This window comes from Grampus griseus (assembly GCF_964374135.1).
Source record: "Grampus griseus genome assembly, chromosome: 1".
In the NCBI taxonomy this organism is placed as follows: domain Eukaryota; kingdom Metazoa; phylum Chordata; class Mammalia; order Artiodactyla; family Delphinidae; genus Grampus; species Grampus griseus.
Window position 1 is genome coordinate 177,914,944 of NC_139017.1, and position 19,330 is coordinate 177,934,273.

At 57.8% G+C, this 19,330-nt stretch overlaps 1 protein-coding gene across 1 annotated transcript in view; it reads right to left on the reverse strand.

The window, feature by feature from the left end:
- Positions 1-19,330, reverse strand: part of CAMTA1 (calmodulin binding transcription activator 1) — an 895,524-nt gene that overhangs the window by 252,835 nt on the left and 623,359 nt on the right. The window contains 1 exon segment of the mRNA XM_082665985.1: positions 5,210-5,281. Coding sequence (XP_082522111.1) covers positions 5,210-5,281 — 72 coding nt within the window.

Consider the following 19,330-nt stretch of genomic DNA (forward strand, 5'->3'; position numbering starts at 1 on the left):
TGTGCTCAAATGCCCAGAGTCAAACAGCTAATGAATGTTTCCCTGTGTGACCCCAATCCCACTACTATAAGAGGTTCGAACAAGCACCACCCCAAACATCTGCCCACTGATCGCTCCGGGTGGGAGCGAGAATGGCGGCCTCTGGGCCACGTGGCAGGGGCCGGGGGTTCCCTCTGCCCAACACGCCCACCACCTCACCTCACCCCAACTTTGCTACTTGAGGGAAGCGATGAGATCGGAGGCGCCTTCCTGGGGAGCCTCAGAGGCACTTGGCTCAGAGAGAGGCCCTCACATCCACAGACAGGTCTGGGGTCGACGGACAGAACCATATGCTGAGGTCCCGTGGGTGTGGTGTTGGGAAATGTCCCAGGCCCACGCTGGGGCCATAGTCCCAGGTCGGGAGGGGAGGCCCTGAGCCCACGTGCTCGCTCCCTGCACACTGCGGACGAATACGGCACTGCTCAGCTGCCTGTGGGGAGGCTAAGGCCTCGTTCAGAGGTGAGGAGGCCCCAGGGGCACTGGTGGCAGGAGAGGGCCCTGAAGGAAGGTGGGGCTCCCTCAGGACAGGCTGGTGTCCAGGCCTGTCTCTGGGGCAGAAGCTGAAACTGGACCGTTCGCTACGATGGCCCCAGAGGTGTGCAAAAGGCCTTCTCTGGGGCCCGCTGGACTGTATGAGACATTCAAGACCCCTAACCCTAACCCTAACCCAAACCCTAAACCTAACCATGGCCCTAGCCCTAACCCTAACCCTAGCGCTAACCCTAGCCCTAACCCTAACCCTAGCGCTAACCCTAACCCTAACCCTAGCCCTAACCCTAACCCTAACCCTAACCCTAACGCTAACCCTAGACCTACCCCTAAACCTGACCCTAACCCTAACCCTAGACCTAACCCTAACCCTAGCCCTAACCCTGGGAGGCCTTGGGCCACTGCCTCCCCCAGGCAGCTGCCCTTTAAGTCCCTTCCTCCTGGCAGGAGAAATGCCCTCCTCCCAGGGGCCCTACTCGGGGGGACCCCCACCCCCAGTCCTGGTATTTCTGCCTCGGAAAAGCCTGCTCTCAGGACGGGGTGGGCAGAAGTTGACCACGCTGAGGGTGAAAGGCCAGCTGGGGGCCCACAATCCAACAAAGGGGTCTAGAGCCTCAGCTCAACCCCCCAGGCCTTGCGAGCCAGGTGGGGAAGTATGGCTCTCACGGGCACTTGTCGGGGAGCCTGGGCTCTGCCCGAGGAACACTGGGGTCTCCCTCCTGCCCTGGGCAGCGAGTCCTCTGGCTGAGGCCTCCCTCCACTCCAGGGTGGGGAGCTGTGCAGGGCCAGCGCAGCCTGGAGTGAGCTCCCTCGGTACGCCCGCCGCCCCTGCACTCTTCTGCGCTGCCTCTGTACTGTGGCACTCGGTGGAGACGAGGCCCCTGCACCCGCTGTTCCTGGGGGTTCTGGGCTGGCAAAGCTCAAGGTCAGGCAGGAGGCAGGGTGTGGGGTTGAAGGGCAGCTGCCCCTCCGTGACTGCACGGCCTGGGACCAGGTGCTTGAAGCTGTCTCTAGCCCCTCCCTATAAGAAGGGTAAAAATGGCCGCCCGGGGAGAAGAGACGGACGCCCTGGGAGCCTGGTCTTCTCCCGGGTGACCCGGCGGCCCGTGGTGCGGGGCCGGTGCACTGCCTGGCCCAGAGTCAGTACCCGGGGTGGCCGGGTGCCAGAACTTGGAACCCAAACGTCTGCCACTCTCAGTGATCCAGGAGCCCCCAGTAGCGGGGTCCCCCCAAAGCCCCAGGGTCCCTGTATTCGCACAGCAGCACTCAGGGGCCTGCAGGCCTGTGTGTGAGCTGCGGGGTGGTCCAGGGAGCAGCGCCCGCTGCCTCTGGCCCCGCGAGCTGGTCTCAACAGACACGCAGCCCCGAATGAATGGTGGTGGCAGACACACAGGACACACCCCCTGCTTCACTTGAGCGTGGAAAACATTCATTAAGCATTTTAGAGGACAAGGGCAAAAAGAAAAACACTCATTAGAAGCAGAAATAGTTTCCAAATGAGCCATACAGAATCTGCTGGCAAGTCTGGCCTGACGTGGGGGCTTGTCCTCCTGGGGGAGCGGGCAGGGGGAGGAACGCACGGAAGGAGGGTCTGTGGGGCCCCAGAGGGGTCACAGAGGGAGGCAGGAAGGCCCGAGCCAAAGCACTAGAAAATCCCAAGAGGAGAGGCCACGGCGGCAGAGACGGAGGCCGAGGAGCCTGGCTGTCTGGCCCAGCGTCGGAGCGGCCCAGCCTGCAGGAAGGGCTGCACTTTCAGGGCCCCAGCAAGGCTCAGGGCCTGGGAGGATGCAGTGATAACCATGTTCAAGGCCACGGGAGGCAGAGGCAAGAAGGAGCCTGATCCCAGCCCGGCTCCATCGCTGACCGGCTGGGTGACCCTTGGCCTGACCCTGCCCTCTCTGGGCCTCAGCGTCTATCTAGGAAATGCAGCAGCGGAGCATGGGGCAGCCTATAAGGGCCCTGCCAGCCGTGACACGTGGAGCCCTCAGCGGGGCTGCTGATGCGAGGAGAGGAGCTGCGTGCCGGCGGCAGCGGGGGCTTCTCAAGGTCCCAGGGCCGATTCCCCAAAGGCCCCGTAGAAGCAGCCTGAGCTCAGGTCCTCTGGGGTCTCGAGATGCTGCCCGTGCAGGTGCCCACGTGGTGCCCACGGGGCACGGCAGTGACCTTAGGTGCCACGGCTGAACGGTCTTCAGTCCCTCCACTCTAGGGGAAGGCTCTGGTTCCTCCGTGTCTGCCGGCTCCAGACAAGTCCCGGAGCTCCAGGCTTCCGGGGGCGGGACTTGCGAGGCGCTAATTGCCTTGGCTTTTCTCCTCAACCTCCTCCTGCCCAGAGCTGACCCGGAAGCAGGAGCCCCCCGCCCGTGTACCTTCCCGCTTTGTCACCTGCTCACAGAAACTCGGGGACGCGGAGGCGGGGGTGGAGAGTCAACTCCCCAGGGACCCGGAGAGAAGATAAAGATTCAGATTAGCCCTGGAGAAACCAGATCTGTGATCCCGGCCTTTGGGGAGACTCGGGTTCCCCGCCAGCTGGAAGGTAACAAACCCAGACGCACACGAGTCACCCCAGGTATGTCTCCAGCACGCAGCGGCCAGGATCGGAGCACCAGGGAGGGGAGGGCTGGGGCAGGGGAGCAGCGGCCCCCCACTCGTTGCGTGGCCCCAGAAACGAGGCAAGGGCAGCGCAGGCTAAGAGGGACTTGGCTCAAGGGGCCTGAGTGAGTGGAATCCAGTTTGGGGAGCAATCGGCTCAGACTCCAAGGCGGCCCGGTGGCGTCTGAGTCCGGGGAAGGAGATCTACCGACAGCCACAGGTGCCTGAGGGAATGCAGGCGTGGGGGTGGGAGAGGGGTCTGGAGGAGAGAGAGGAAGCAGCCTTGGAGAGCCGGCAGCTGGGGCTGCCGGAGGGCCGAGCTGGCAGGAAGCTGGCCGCGGGGGTGTGGCTCCCTCAGGAGGGCAGCAGCCAGGCTGCGCAGAGAGAGCAGAGCAAAGCGCTGTTCCGATGGGGCCTGAAAGCTGAAAACACCCGCGTGGGACCCGAGGGGGTGGACGTCCAGGAAGGAAGGAGCTCACAGGGCCTGCTGGAGGTGGAAGTGTTTCTCTGGCAACACAGAGGTGAGAAAAAGGGACTAAGGAGAACGGTTGTGTCCTGGAGACACAGGGACATGTTCTAACTGCACCAGATCTCTGCTGTCAAGGAGGAGCCCACTCCCGCCTCCTGCAGCCACGGAGAAGACCCTTGACCAAATGGCAAAATGCCTTGGGTCCATTCTTATTAACAAGACCTGGAAAGTAGCATCCCAGGATTACACTGAAGGTCCCTTTCACAAGGATGCAGGGCTGAGCAAGTAGAAAGGCAGGTGTTACCACGCCAACCTCCGAGGGGGACAGACCCGGGAGACTATAACGGGCAAGGTGTTGGGGAAGCCGCGTCTGCAAGTCAGCACCTCGTCTGACGGTCTCAGGTGCCACCCGCCAATGAACTTGAACCACAGACAATTGTTTCTGGGAACTGAGGAGAACGGAAGTGTATGGCGGCGTGGGCAGGGAGTTGGTTGGGGGAGGTGAGGGCGAGTTGATGGACAGAGGGCCTGGTCTAGGTGTGGACACTGTGGCAGCCCTGTGCCCAGCAGACACCTTCCAGGCCACCTTCCCTGGGACCAGCGGCCCTTCTGCACTCCATGGCATGTGCAGCTCTCTCCTCTCAGAACACGTGCCATGAGCATTGGCGGGGGGCTTGCTTTCCCAACTGCTGGACCCCTCCCAACCGCGTCCCCCAGGTCAGGGAGATCCCCAGACCCCTGAGGCCCAGGCTAACTTGGATGCAGAAAGTGAGACCTCTGGGGGGAAAGGCCAGAGGCAGCAATTCCTGGGCAGAGGCAGTAGGAAGAAGTTGGAGTGATGCTGCCGGGGCCCCCCGGGGATGTGTTCTACAGAGAGCAGCTGCAAATCAGAGGTCGAGCTTTGGAAAGGACCCAGGTCCAGGCTCGCTGGGCAGACCCCTCAGACCTTCCCACTCACAGCAACACCTTCCACAAGCAAGACGACCACCAACACAAGCAGTCGACTGTTGGCTGGGCGGCCTCGGGGCTGTGCTCCAGCACCATGGACAGAGATCTGGGAGCCAGGCCTCCCCTGGAGCTTTGGCGACTGGGTGGCTACTCCACCCCTTTCTCCATCCTGCTCCACAGCAGACATCACAAATCGATTACAGAGCTCCTTCCCTCTGAGCCAGGAGCTCCTGGTCTCCCAACAGCCATCCCAATCTATCCAACTACAACTGGCACGACTCTGGGAGCTGATTCTCCACGTGTGCTGACGACTAACCCACATGCGGTTTTCAGGGCAAAGGCTTTTCTCAGTCAGGGGCAGGTTGCCCACCCAGGCTTTTTCCTGTCCTCAATCAGAGGAAACTGAGGCACCCTGGAAGCAGCTGGCAGGATGGTATCCTCATGCGGCGGGCAAGGACGCCCCCCACCAGGCTTCCTCCCCTTGCTGGCATCTGACATCACACCGGGCCGGCCCCGAAGCTGGCCTCAGCGCCACACACCGACATCCCTAGGAAAGCTGGCCAGGGTGCCAGGGCCTGGGACCGCCGCACGCAGGAGCCCCACCCCACTCAGCTCCCTCCGCAGACCCTTCCCCAGCACCGGAGACGGAAGAAGAATCCAGTCCCAGCCACCTACCTGAAGGAGCCAGTAGCACCTCCGGTGGAAGGTGGGGATGATGGAGGAATGGACATAGCAGCCGTACAAGCACTAGGGAGAGAGGAAAAACGAGAATTCAGTTGGAAAGAGGGAAGGAAGGGAGGAAGACGGCGCAACAGAGAAGGGGCAAGAGAGGGCCGCGGACGCTGCCACCACCCCAGGGAGACCGAGGCGTGGGCGCCTCCGCATCCGGCTCCAGGACCAAGGCTAAGGTCTGGGGCACACCTAGGAAGCACAGCTGGGAAACGCCAGTGGGCAAACATGGATGGACAGCTGGGGTGCTCACCCTTGTGAGGGCCATGGCGGCACGTGGGAACCCGGAAAAGCCAGGGGCCACAGGAATGCACATATGTATACATTTTGCCTATCATTTGAGGGGCTGGGGTTTACCCTGACGTTCATGCATAGAGCCTGGGTTAAGACCCCTTGGTGTATGGGGAGGGACGGAATTCATTCAAGCACACACACACTCCAGACCTTTCCCAGCCAAGGAGGGCCGTCCCTGGCAGCCCTGTCTGGTAAGAGTTCCAAGGCTGGGGGGCCAGGGAGGAGCAGCACTTCCTAGGACTGACTTCCAGAGTTTGGGACCCTTTGTGCACACCCCGACTTGCTGGGTTTTATTTACAGTTTTCTAGTCACATTTGTGTTTGTTCCAATTATAAACCTGCATCTTTTACAGATGGATTTGGTTTTAGAAACCAGCTAGAGTCAGGTTGGAGAAGAAGGTGGGTGAGGATTTAAGTTCAGGAACAGCATGTAGAGGGGACGTGAGGAGGGACAGCTCTCATGCAGCTTCTCACTTAGATCCAGGAGGGTGGAGCTGACCGGTGGGACAAGTCAGGGGAGCACACTGTGCGCTGGGCACCATGGGGGCTTGCCTGCCGGCAGGGGTGAGAAAAAGGGACTAAGGAGAACGGTTGTGTCCTTCCTGAAACTGAATGCTCAGAGTCTGAGTGGGAGGAAATTTGGCCTTTTCTTCTTCTTTTTTTTTGCAGTACGTGGGCCTCTCACTGCTGTGGCCTCTCCCGTTGTGGAGCACAGGCTCCGGACGCGCAGGCTCAGCGGCCATGGCTCACGGGCCCAGCCGCTCCGCGGCATGTGGGATCTTCCCGGACTGGGGCACGAACCCGTGTCCCCTGCATCGGCAGGCGGACCCTCAACCACTGCGCCACCAGGGAAGCCCTTGGCCTTTTCTTTTTGAGCCTCCAATTCCAAACTAGAATGAGCTCCTTCTATTTTCCTTGGAGTTCCCCTAGCTTCCCAAAGCACACGTTCCAGAAGGGGTGGGGCAGAAAGAGAAGGCAGGACCACAGAGCCTCAGAGGATGAAGGATGTGCAAGGTCTTCCCTTCCCCTTTCACTATAGTCCCCCAACACCGACACCCGTTCTGCAGAGACAAATGGCCGGCAGCTCTGCATTTGCAGTTTTCATCAGATATTTTTCACACTCCCAAAAAGACCAAGTGCAATTTGGTTTGACTAGGAGTCCATTTGAGCCTTGCCTGTCTGATTAACAGAGTTGAAAGAGAAATCATTTTGGACTATGGGATTCTGGCTGCAAGAAAATCAGATTTCCAATATGTTAGAACTTTTACAGATTGCTGTCAGCTGGGACTTAAGCCCTGTACAGACCAAACAAACAAAGCGGAAATTAATTTAAACGACTCCCTTGCAATTCTTGCCCACGAAATGTATTTATTATTAAGAAGGCAATATTCTTTCCTGACTTTTCTGGTTTCCAATAAACTGTGTGTTTCTTTCTTTAAAAACAACAACAACAACAACTGATAGCTCATTCCTTCTTGCCAAAGGAGACTCGTGTTTGGACATTTTCTGTGAGCGTTTGGTTGCAACGGATGAGCAACCCACCTGCAACTTCCATCAGCCCTTTTCCTTTGTAATTGGGGTGTTCTCGTGGGCAGTTGCGTTGCTTTCACTCATGCAGTGAGCCCGATGGAGGGAGACAAACTGTTGAGAGAGGAATTCTCTCCGTCTCTTTGAAGTCAAAGGCTTCCCATCTGCTCTTCCTCACTGTTTGTCCCTCTCGAGAGTTTGCCGTGAATGCCCTGCTTCACCTGTCTCTTTCCCTTTCTACTGCTTTTTCTTGAACTTGAAAAGAACACGGTTGATTTGCAGCACCAACTCCCCCTTCATTCAGTGCGTATCTATCTGTGTTGGGCTGCGGCAACCTTGAACCTCGTACTAAGGAGTCACTGAGACTGTACTGAACACCCACTGCGTGTCCCTCCTGTGAGAGCCCAGGAAGAAAGCACAGCCCGTTCTCCCCCAAGACACCCCAGCACCCCCCTCTCAGGCACCCTCCCCACCCCAGAACCATCCAATAAACAGAATGATGTTAAAAAGAAAAATTGCTGTTTCTACATCAAGGCTCATGCATTTTAATCAGAGGAACCCTCGGGGCCTCACTCAGAACTTAGTCTATTTTTAGATATTTACTGTAAACACCCTGGCGATCCGATGTCTCTGGTCTCCACAGATGAGAGCCACAATCTTAGGAAGGGGGGAGAGAGGTACCCCTGATGAGGGTGAGCCAGGTCAAATGGCATCAAGGGAGGAAGCTCCCCAGGGAACCCCAAGGGCTCAAGAAGCCCGAGGGCCATTGGACCCTGGCCCAGCGCGCTGGTCACCCCGTGGCTCACTTGTCCATCTCTATTCCCTGGACGGGGACTCCTGGCAGGCAGGACCTTTGAGTGAAGGGGGCCCACAGTTCCCCCACCCAGTACCCTCAGGACACCCGTCTCTACAGCCTGGTACAGAGAATGATCCGGAGACAGCACATGTTTAATTTCTGCTTGTGGAACTCTGAAGGCTCAAGTCTTTCTAAAAGACTAGAAAACCATCCTGAAAAATGGCTCCACGTTTAGTGCTTAAATGGTTGAGCTTCAGTTTCAGGGAAAACTGACAGGTGTTGGGTAGCTGGGTTCCCTTGTCTGGAAGGAGGCTTCTGGTGCCCAGTCTTGGTGAGCTAGAGTCAGCAAGGGAGGATTTCTGAGCGAGGGATCCTGCTTGAAGTGGGAGACCTGCTGTTCACCGGGTGGAGGGCCCCTGTCCTGTCCGGCTGCAGAACAGGCACCGTCCTTTTTCTGTCCTCTGGGTTGCTGTGAGGGTCGAGAGGTGATGCCTGTGCTGGGCTGCCCAGGACAGCAGGTGAGAGAGGGTTCAGAGGACGCTACGGGGCTTTCAGGGGAGCACGGTTGAAAGGGAAGAGTGAAAGAGAGTATTTCCAGCTTCAGGAAATGCACGTGGGGACAGGAGGTGAGACACAGCGGGCTGGGCTTGAGGACCTGTAAGGACATTGGGATGGACTGGAGTGTCCACTACACGGGGGCGTGGAGAGAGGCAAGTTCTGGGGAGACAAAGCGGGTCAGGTCACAAAAGGCCAAGGACGTTGGCTTCACCCTGGGGCGGCTGGGAACAAAGGAACATCTGCGTTCCGAAGCTCACTGTGGCAGCCGTGTGGCCAGGGACCAGGGTCGGGGAGGGTGGGGGCACCAGGTCCAGTCCTGAGTCCAGGAGGCATGCTGGGACCAGAGGCGGCAGCAGCAGAGAAATGGAAACATTGGCAGGGGTAAGGATGACGCCCAGCTTCTGGCTGTGCAGACAGGTACACAGGTACACAGTGGTCCCACTCACAGGAAACCCTGGGGGTGCAGCAGGCTGGCCGGGAGGGGCTGATTTCAGATTTCTGAGGAGCTCATAAGGTCCCCAAAGGGGAGACGCACAGAAAGCAGTAAGTTTCTGAGCTCTGGTGCTGGATCTGGGCTGGCAACAGTGACCTCCACATCCTCCGCACAGGGACGGCTTTGGAGTCACACGGAGAGACCCAGAGTGGGGTCCATCCACTCAGGCTGGTTTCTGCAGCACAGAGACATGCCTGCTGGCTCAGGTGGACAGAGCAGGTGAGGCCTGAACTTGCAGGTGCTCCAAGCAGCAGGCACATGGTGTGCTGGGCTGCCTCACCGTGTGCCCACGTACCTCACAGCCCCAAACCACCCATGGCCCCGTCCTGCTCCCAGGCTCTCTGGCCAGTTCCCATCGTCACCACTGCCCTCACACTGGACCACGTCTGCCCATTTCCAGTCCTCACGACAGTGTCATCACCAAGCCAATCGGGGATTCATTGCACACTCTCTCACGACGCAGCGTAGCAAATCCATTCCCTTTAACCACTAATCAAGAAAGCAATCAACGTCATCTGTCGTCATCTGTGTTGTACAACAAACTCCTGGTGCTTTTGGATCAGGCTCTGGGGGTCCCTTGGGGGGTCCCTGGGTTGAGCTTTGCATTTGGGGGCCGTGATATGCTGGGAGGGAGAGTCACATCCTGCGGCTGGCGGATGCAGCTGCGTGTGCGTGTGTGTAAGCGGGTGGGTGCACACGCGTGTGGAGGTGTGTACGGGAAAGCACACCCTGGGCCCCTTGTTTATGTGTATCACATAAAACGAAGAAAGAAAAAGAGAAAGCAACCAGCTGTTTATAGGAAACTCAGGAGAACGTCACCCTGCAGCTGAAAGCAACGTTCAAATTCGTTCTATTGGGAAATGAAGGTCTGACATCTTCCCTTTAAGGTGACAGTGGAGCAAGGAAGATTTTTTTTCTTAAATACTCAAAATTGCTTGTATGAGTCTGTGGGGATTTTCTGTCTTAAATAAAGGGGAAAGATAAAATTACAGGGGAAACCAATAGCAAACAAGAGCTCCCTGCAGTTCAAAACATACGCTTCAGAAAGGGACGTTTCTGAAGAAAGCATCCGCCTCAAACCCCCTCAGAGGGACTTTTCCCCAACAGACTCAGCCACCGGGGGTCCCCTGGGGGCCAGGAGGTCCATTAGGGCTTGATACCCGATGGTCTCGGTGGGCCGAGAAGGGAGCATCTCTGGTGGTGAGCGCAGCTTTACTGGTGGGGGGCTGGGACTGGACGGTGGGTCCCCTTTAGCTCCAGCTCTCAATGGCTCTGAGAGCTGAAGCTGCTTCTCCATCTCTGTCTCTCTGTCTCTCTCTGGCATGAGCTCAGCCCTCCCATTGTCCCCTCCGCTCTTGGCTTCTGCTCTAGGAAGTGGCTGACTTGCTGTCCCCACTTCCAGGCTTTCGCTCATAATGTCCCACTCCCCAGGGCGGGTTTCGTCCTCTCCTGTGCAAACCCTACGCTGCCCGAGTCCGTCTCAGACTCTCCCTCCTCCAGGGAGCCTCTCCTGAGCCGGCCAGTGGGAGGCGCCCCTGGAAATGGCCCATCTGGGATCAGGCGGCCTTGGGGTATCATAGACACCATCTCTGTCACCATCAGCTCACCTATCGCAGGGGCTGGCAGGCTTTCTGCAAAGGGCCAGATGGTAGCTGTTCTCGGCCTCGTGAGTTAGATGGTCTCTGCTATAGCCGCTCAACTCTGCCTTGTGGGGCAAAAGCAGCTTAGACGACAGGTAATGAATGTGTCCCCAAACTTTACTTATGGACGTTGTAAATTGAACTTTGCATAATTTGCACCTGTCATGAATATCATTCTTCTTTTGATTTTTTTTCCCAACCATTAAAAAAAATGTGAAGACCATTCTTAGCTCACGGGCCACACAAAAATAGGTGATGGGTTGGCTCCAGCCCCTGGGCCATAGGTGGCTAACCCTGACCCTTCAGACTGGGAGGAACGTGAATTGTATGGTCCTTTGTAAAATTCCCTGTGGCGGTTTCCATGGAGCAGGGGTTCAGTGAACTTTGGTTGATTTCCACACGGCGTGAACATCGACGCCTGGCGAGGGGGGAGCAGCAAAGGCCCACGTGCATGGAAAATAATAGGCTGTACCTCTAATAAATACACTTAAGAGTGAGCATTGAACAGTTATCTTTCCCACCACCGTCTACAGACAGCTCTCGGAGGACCTGGTTGTCTTTCGAACTAGACTCAGTTGTGGGTGTTTGTTTTCTGGCCTGAGTGTGACGTGCATCACCTCAGTGTGAGATGAGACCCTCGGGCACCGTGCTTGGCCTGGAGGACTTCCTGGCATGGAACAGGTGCTCAGTGAAGTCAAGGCTTCTCTCCCTGTCAAGTGCCTTCACTTTATTAACCAAGCAGAATCCAGTGAGATAAAGGGCAGCTGAAGGCAGGATTGGCGATGTGAAGCTGCCTTACATCCCCATGGCCTTGATAAAGCCTATGAAATTTCTTCTCTGGGGAAGACCTTTTCATTCTGTTTCGGGGGCCCCCTCCCACAGGAGACAGGGAACCCCCAAAGCCAAGGCTTGCTGTCTCCCTCCTTCTCTGGGGAAACACGAGCCCAGCATCTTCCTCGGTGGACCGGGGGGAACGCACATCCCTAGCCCCGCATGACAGCCCTCTCTAGAGGAGGGTGTGGCTACCAGGAGTCACGTGAGGCTGTTCAAATTCCAGTTCTGATTCCTATGACGTAGAAGGAAATAAAACAGAAACTCCAGTTCCTCGGTTGCACTAGGCTCGTTTCAAGGGCTCACCTACCACACGGAAGGAGCGGCTATCATGTTGGACGGCTCAGAAAAAACCATCGTTCACGGAAGTTTCTATCAGACACTGAGGCCCCGGAGAACGACAGTGGGGCCCGGTTCAGGCATGTTCAGCTGGGCCTCTTGGAAGCTGAGACCCCAGGGCCCAAGATTTGGGGAAGCGAGGGTTTGGGGGAAGAAGTGGAGGTTGGGACTACGGGGTGGCAGCTCCACTTTGGGGAGCTGGAATGTTTGGAGGTCGGTACCTGCTTGAATCGGTCCGGGAGTGTATCCCCGAGCCCCTGTGCTCAGAAAACCTCGCTCCCCGGCTCCGCCCCGCCCCATCTCCCCACCAGAACCTCCTCGGATGCAGGGATAATACCTGTTCCCCGAGGCTAGAGTGAGTGTAGCAGGGGTCAATGGTTGGTGCCGGGGCCAACGTGTGTGCTGACGGCTGAGAGGACGCCAAGGGTCTGATGCCCTGTCAGGTCAGGCTGGAGAGGGGAAGAGGGAGAGCTCTGCAGAAGGACGGGATGAGGGCAGTGTTCAAACGCAATGAGGCAGGACCTCTGCAAGACTGCTTCACGGGTGGGGGCGTCCGCCATGGCGGGGACTTGGGTGCGAGGAGGTGAGGGAGGCAGGCGCCGTCTTGGATTGCCACGGGTGCGGGGGGTTTTGGTGAAGGGGCAGGGGGGTGGCAGCTTAGGCTGGTCCAGGGATCTGCCTGGTCCCCACAGTGGGAAGCGGTCGCCATCTCTCTTGTCAGTGTGGTCAGCTGCCAGCTGGGGAGCTGCTCAGTCACAGATCCCCTCTGGGTCTCAGTCTCCCCAGACATGAAGCAAAGAGACTGGACCAGGCAGGCCTCTATGGTCGCTTCAGCTGCGACGCCGATGCTAGAATGCTTGCAGCGAATCTCATCCCTAACCCTCCTTGTGAGGGTCCCTCTGCTACTTCCTCTGCCGATGTCCTGCACCAGCCCCCCAGCAGCCAGGCCACCGGCCAGGGGACCCAAGACTTGGGTTAGACTCGTGGCGGCGGCCCGCGCTCTCCCCCAGGGGCCTCGCCTCTCTCCCCCCGGATCGGTGACTGTCTGCACAAGGCAATCAGAGTGAAAATCGATTTTTAAGGTGCCTGGTTGATCTCACACACTTGAATCTAATGCACACGCGACAAAGATGAATAGATTTTAAGATGTGTCATGGCATAAAGGTGACAGAAGAGAAAGAGATAATAGGAGGGAAGGCAACATCCACCAAGATGACGATTTAATCCTGCTCTGCAGCGACGAAGGGGCAGGAGCTGTTTACTCAATATTCCAGGCAGGGCAGGTGAAGATTCCAGTGCTGGGGCCAGATGGGGCGACAGCCACACTCTCCCAGAAAGGGCACCCCGGGGTGGGCTGGGCCTTGGCTTCCGTGTAAGAGGAGGGCGTGTCAACCACATTTCCCTACTGTCTGCTCTGTGCCTGGCTTGAGCCCTTGCCTGCAGGATCCCCAGTCTGGTGGTAGAGAGAGAGCCAAGCAAACGAACAAAACCAGATCAAAGCAGCCCCGAGGCTAAGTGCAAGGTGCCCCGGGAGAGGGTGTGATGGAGCCCCCAGAAAGGGAAGAACCCCCCTTTTCATGCTGAAGATCGCCAAAGTCACCTAAGAGGAAGTGGCATTTGTGGTGGGTCCAAAAGGGTGAGCTGGAGTTGGCCACGCAGACAAGACCAGGCCAGGTGGACTCGAAAGGGGTCTTGCGCAGAGGAAGCAACCTGGGCAAGGGCGTCAGCTCCTTCCCAGTTTTGCCAGCGTTCCTGTCCAAATCCTCCGTGCGGGACAACACAGACGCTTCTATCAAATCCCCGATCAGACACGTTGACAAGTGGCGGCAGATGACTTTGCATTGGAAGCAAAGGTGCTTGATTTTCATGGCTTTTCCTTCCCACCAGCCTGGACCCTGCATGTTAAAGCAGGTTTCCTGGGAAGACGATGGGAACTCAAGGAACAAGTACAGGAGCATGGCTAGAACTCAGATCTGATCCCACAGGTTTCCCTGCCTCCCTCCCAACCCCCGGCCCCCTCTCTGTCTCCATCTCTCATTTCTGTATGTCTTCCTTGTGTTTCTTCCCTCCCACTACCGTTGGGCTGTCTCTATGTGGCAGGCAGCTAGAGTCCCATCATTTCAGCTGCGACCCAAGAAGCAACAAAGCCTCTCTCTTCCAGATTTGGGGTGACAACACCAGGGAGGGACCCTCACCTATCTGGGCTGTGATCCCAGCCCTGGGACTCTCAGTGGGGCAGGAAGGCACCCGAGTGGGCAGAGCTGCAGGGCTCCCAGGCTGGGGTAAAACACCGTTCCTTGCTGCCAAACTTTGGACATGCCCTGTAGAAGCAGGAGCTCTCCAAAGGGCAGGAGAAAGTAAAAACCCTGCAGCACCTTCCAGATCTCCCCAAACCGGTGGCAGCTGCTGCAAGGGGGCAGAAGTAGGTCCAAGCAGCTCTGCTTCCCAGACACCTGAAAGCCGGAGCAGATCCTGGAAGGTACTGAGAAGATCTCACGCGGGGACAAGGTTGTGGGTGGGGCGGCGACACGGAGCTCCTCCTGCCTTTTGTCTGCATTCGTCCTGCTCAGAGCATCCCCTGAAGGCCAAGGCCGAACAGGCCAGTAGTCTGTCCAAAGTCACGTGGTAGGAAGAGGCAGAGGAGGACTCAAGCCCACCCTCGCCTGGCTCAGAGCCCTCGTCCCTCTGCCCCGGCATGCCCCCCGGATGGCATCACTCAGGCATCCACGCCAATGGCTGAGGGTCAGTCCTTCTGCAGGGCCTGCCCCCATCAAAGACAAAGGGGTGGATTCCTGGGCTGCTCCCAGGACTGTCCTTGCTGGAGGATTTTGTTCGTATTAATCTAAGATTAGACCAAATGATTCAATTCACACGCTGCCTGCAAAAGCGCTGGGCCTCAGAACTTGTTAAATAGTGAATTGCTTTAAAATTAGTTTGAGCTAAATGGATTGCAGTCTGATTCGGCCTTCGGGGTTGGGTGACAGGAGAGATCTGGAATATTAGATCAGCATTGACCCGGCCTCCTTCAACGGCATCTCCCAGAGCCTGAACCCCTGTCTGCAGATGTGGGAGCGGGGGTTCAGAGATGTCCACACCTTTCCCAAGGTCACAGGGATGTGTCCTCAGAGCTGGAGGGATTGGGGCGGCAAACTTCCACCCCTCCCAGATGGGCAACGTGCCGGGGACAGAGCCAGGAGACCAGGGCAGTGCCTGGCAGGCCCGGCACACGTGTGACCCCACCCCGTTGTCCTTCAGGAAGCACCCGTGGGTCCCTAGTCTCTGGAGACAGGCGAGACCCCTCCCCCAGGCACCTGCATTGGTGGGAGCTCAGAGGAGGGGCAGCTAGGGGTAGGGGATGGCGCCTTGGGCAAGCAGAAAGGGCCACGGAGACCCTCTAGGTAAGGGCTCTGTAGGGGGGAGGACAGGGGGGCTGTGGCCCCAGGGAAGGATGGAAGCACCCCAATGGGGGTGCAGTGGTTTAGGGTCCACCACCTCGTTTCTTCCTGGCCCCTGGTTTGGGTGGGGAGCAGTGAGAAACACAGGGGGGTGGATCTTGGAGAGAGGCACTCAGTTCTCACACTGGAGCCTCCCCCAATAACTCCACGGAAAGTTCTAGACCATCTGTATAGCACAGGCCCTTTCAGTAGCTATAAAGGAACGTGAGGAAGAAATGAGGGGCAGAGGTGAGGGTCAAGGGGACAGTGTGAGCTCTGGGAAGCCCCTCACTGCCAGCCTTTTCTAGGGACCGGGGAGGTGACAGTCCGGCGCCCCCCGCACACCCACCTACCTCTGCTCACCTGGGCCCCCTCCCCACGGGGGCGTCTGGGCATCTGCAGGAGGGGCGCATGTGAATAGAGCCGCTGCAGCCTAACCAGGACACAGGAGTGAGGGGCGGGCGCGATAGGAGTTAACTGGATTTTTAAATAAAAATCATGTTTAAGGATATAAATAAAACCCCCTGGAGCTTCAGCTTTCTTGTTTTGGGGGTTCCAGGATTAATAAACTAGTGGGCATGAAACGGAATAATAGCTAAACATTGATAATAAGGTAAATCTAGGGTTAGGGAGGGAGCTGAGGCCAGTCACGATCTCCAGCCGCAGATCGGAGCAGGAGGGAGGGGCAGCGGTTTAACCCTCCGTGGTGTCTCCCAGCAGCTGTTCCCATCGGTTCGGCTCTGTGACCCCGGGAAGGAGCCTCTGCTGGGGTCCAGTACAGGTACGTGGCCGCCCTCACCTGTCCACTTTCCCGCCCCCTGGGGACCCTCAGCCGGGTCTATGTGGTCTCCTCTCCCTCTCTCCCCACCACTTGCCAAACTGCTCTGGGGAACCCACCACCCGGGGCATTTCAGTGTCTCAGAAATCCCTCCGGGCACCTGGTTCCCAGGGGCCCCCACTAGGGTGTTCATTCACCCTCTCTCCTCACGGGGCGCAGCAGGCAGCTCAGCTCAGCATCAGCCGTCCTGCCAGTAGCAGGAGGAACTCCTCTCTCTCTCCCTCTCTCTCTCTCTCTCTCTCCCCCTCCCTCTCTCCCTCTCTCCCTCTCTCTCCCTCTCTCTCCCTCTCTCTCCCTCTCTCTCCCTCTCTCTCCCTCTCTCTCTCTCCCCCTCTCTCCCTCTCTCCCTCTCTCCCTCTCTCCCTCTCTCCCTCTCTCTCTCCCTCTCTCTCCCTCTCTCCCTCTCTCCCTCTCTCCCTCTCTCCCCCTCCCTCTCTCCCTCTCCCCCCCCCCCAAGTTCTGATTCGGTTACCTCCCCACTCTGAGGTTCCTGTCCTTTAACCTGTTTCAATGTGTCTAGGCTGTTTATATCCCAAATACTTCCTAAGAGTACTGGATGTAAATAATAAATAAAGTGAAATTTCCTTTCTCTCATCAAAGTGCATTTGCTGAGACCTGTTTCCTGGAACCCTGCCAAGTGGCTGGACCTGATCTTGAAAGTGGTTTATACTGACTGTGGCCCCCCTCCTCTGCTCTGTCCCGCCCCCCTCTCCCTCCCGCCTTCTTTCCACGAAGGAACGGTTTCAGAGCCCCTGCATTTTTCGCTGGGCCCCCCTGCACCGAGGACTCTGATGAGAAAAATGAACTCCCACAAGTATCTCTTGGTCTGGCTGGTGTTCCCTTTGCCAATCGGCCTGTTTAGGCTGACACAGGGTAACGGGACTTGCACATTTCAGCCTAAGTGGTTACTAATTGGCCAGGGGACATTGAGCCTCTGAGGGGGCCATGGGCTGTGTCCTTGGTGCTAGGAGCTTTCAGTGTACATTCCCAGGTAGCTGGCCTTACCTTCTCGTCCTCTGTGCCTTGGTCCCCTGTTTCCAGAAGGGCGGACACCCCAAAGCCCCCAGAGGCCATTCTGGATGGTACAGAGGGCAAGAGCTGCCCGGGACGCAGCTGGCCCTCTGACAGCCGCCCTGCTCAGCACACGTGGGGCTGGCATTCCTGGCTGTAATTATTGCTTCGCTCCAGAACCTGCTAGAACCCAGCTCCCAGCACTGCCCCATCCAGGCACCCATGACACCATCCAGGTACCCAGGGTCCCCTTCAACACACACAGCGGCTTGCAGCCAGGGAGCCCAGGCGAGGAATTCTTGCGTAAAGCAGGCGATGGGGTTGTGTTTATTAAGAAGCTGGAGGGAAACTCCAGGACGGAGTCTGTGGCTATGTTAATGCAAGGCTGGGCTCCATGCCAAGACAGTAAGTGGAATCGAATTCCTGAAACCAGCTTTAATCAGCAGATTTTTAAGGTTAGAATTACTCTCTCCTCTCAAAGCCTTGCCAAGGTTAATTCAGGCCTGAGCATGCAGAATTAATGGGCTGGACACAGGGAATCGGCCTTTTCCCAATTTTTTCTCAAGTTCACAAAACATCCCCACAAAAGAGAGAGGGCAGTGGGGCAGAGCCCACCTGTGAAAGGAGCTCCCCGCATCAGAAATTCGATCCAGGGGCCGAGTCAGAAACACACACAAATGGGATCACGCCAATGGCCAGTTCCGGCCAAAGAGAGATACCAGGATGGGCAGGGAGTCCAGTTCTCAGGAAGCTGAGCGAACTACCAAGCGGGGTGAGCTCAGCCGCGCCCTGACCCCTAGAAACAAACGTGCTGAAGACATCTGCGCTCTCGGTGTCTCCCGGTGCCCGAGCACAAGCCGTGCTCCCCGCCCTGGTGGCATTTAGCAGCCTATGAACCGTGGCCATGTCACTGAGTCTCCCTGAGCCTCAGTTCCTGATCTGATCCCCCTCCTTCTTGGGCGGAGGACCCTGGTGCCTGGAGGCGGGGCTTGGGTGCTGGATCCAGATCTGGGTGTGACTCCTGCACACCTGGAGATATAGCACAATGACTCCAGGAGGGAGGTGGGATGGACTTGGTGACTTTGAATCTCAACATCCTGGTTCATACAAGGCAGATGGACATTGACCCCAATCCCGCAGGCTTGTTGGACTAAATGAGGATTACATGACAACGTGTTTGCAGCAACCGGCACAGAGGAGGTCTTCAATAAACAGAGGCTCCCCCAGTTTCCCCAGATACGCCCTCCTTCTGCGATCTCAGGATGCTATTCCACAAGGATGCCATCTCACCTGCGCCCATCCCTGGGATCACAGCGGTTTCCCCTCAGCCGCCCCGACCCTGCTGAAGCTGTGTGTGTGTGTGTGGAGGGGGTCACCCCCATCCTTTCTCTCCAGCTTCCTCAAGTATCCAGGGCTCGTTTTAAAATAAGCAGCAGCGGCTGAGCTGCCTAGAACTGGCCAAAATGGAAATGGAAGAGGGAGGGGGCAAGAGTCAGGAGCTCCCGGGGACCTGGAGCTGGAAGCCCTCCCCCGCACTGGATGCGCGCAGGGACCCTCCTGTTGTGCAGAAAGTGGGTCGTCCTGGATTCTGTCCGGGCTTCCCTTGACGCTCCCAGCTTTCCTGCAGGCCGGCCAGACTGACTTTTATGGAACAAACCGCACACCAGGACACCTTCCTGGCCCCGGCCTGGCCTTGTGGGCCGGGCTGCAGGGAGGGGCTGAGGCCTGTAGGAGCAGAGACCCCTCAGCAGCCCCAGGGGAGATGAGGCTCCTGCCCGCCTCTCCTTCGCTCTTGCAGGGTGGGGGGCTTCTACCCACCACAGCCAATGCCTCTCTTCTGCCCAGAAGTCTGCTCTGCGGGCATCGCCTTCTACTCTGGAGAGAGGAGGGAAGGTGGGTGGGTCCCGACCGCTGGTCAGAGCACTGCCCGCCCGTCGGGGACCACCAGAGTGGAGGAAGCAGTGCAGGGCCAGCGGACCCGCAGGCACACCTCGGAAATGGCCCCCACAGAAGCCTCGTCGCCCATCACCCCACCCCAAAGCCTGCCAGCTCCCTCCTGCCAGCCCCTCTGCTCTACCTGTGCTACCCTCTTCACCTGGCTGGCTCCACGGCTCCACGGCCCCCTGGCCTCCCCGCTCAACAGCAAGGATGGTGTTTCACAGACGAGCATCTGATCCCATCCCTTCTCTACCGTAAATCCTGGAGGCGGCCACCCCGCCCCAGGATAAAGTGCCAACTCCCTGCCCACCTGCTTCGGTCTGGGTCCCACTTACTCCGTCTTGTTCCTCAGAGCACAGCGCACCCCGC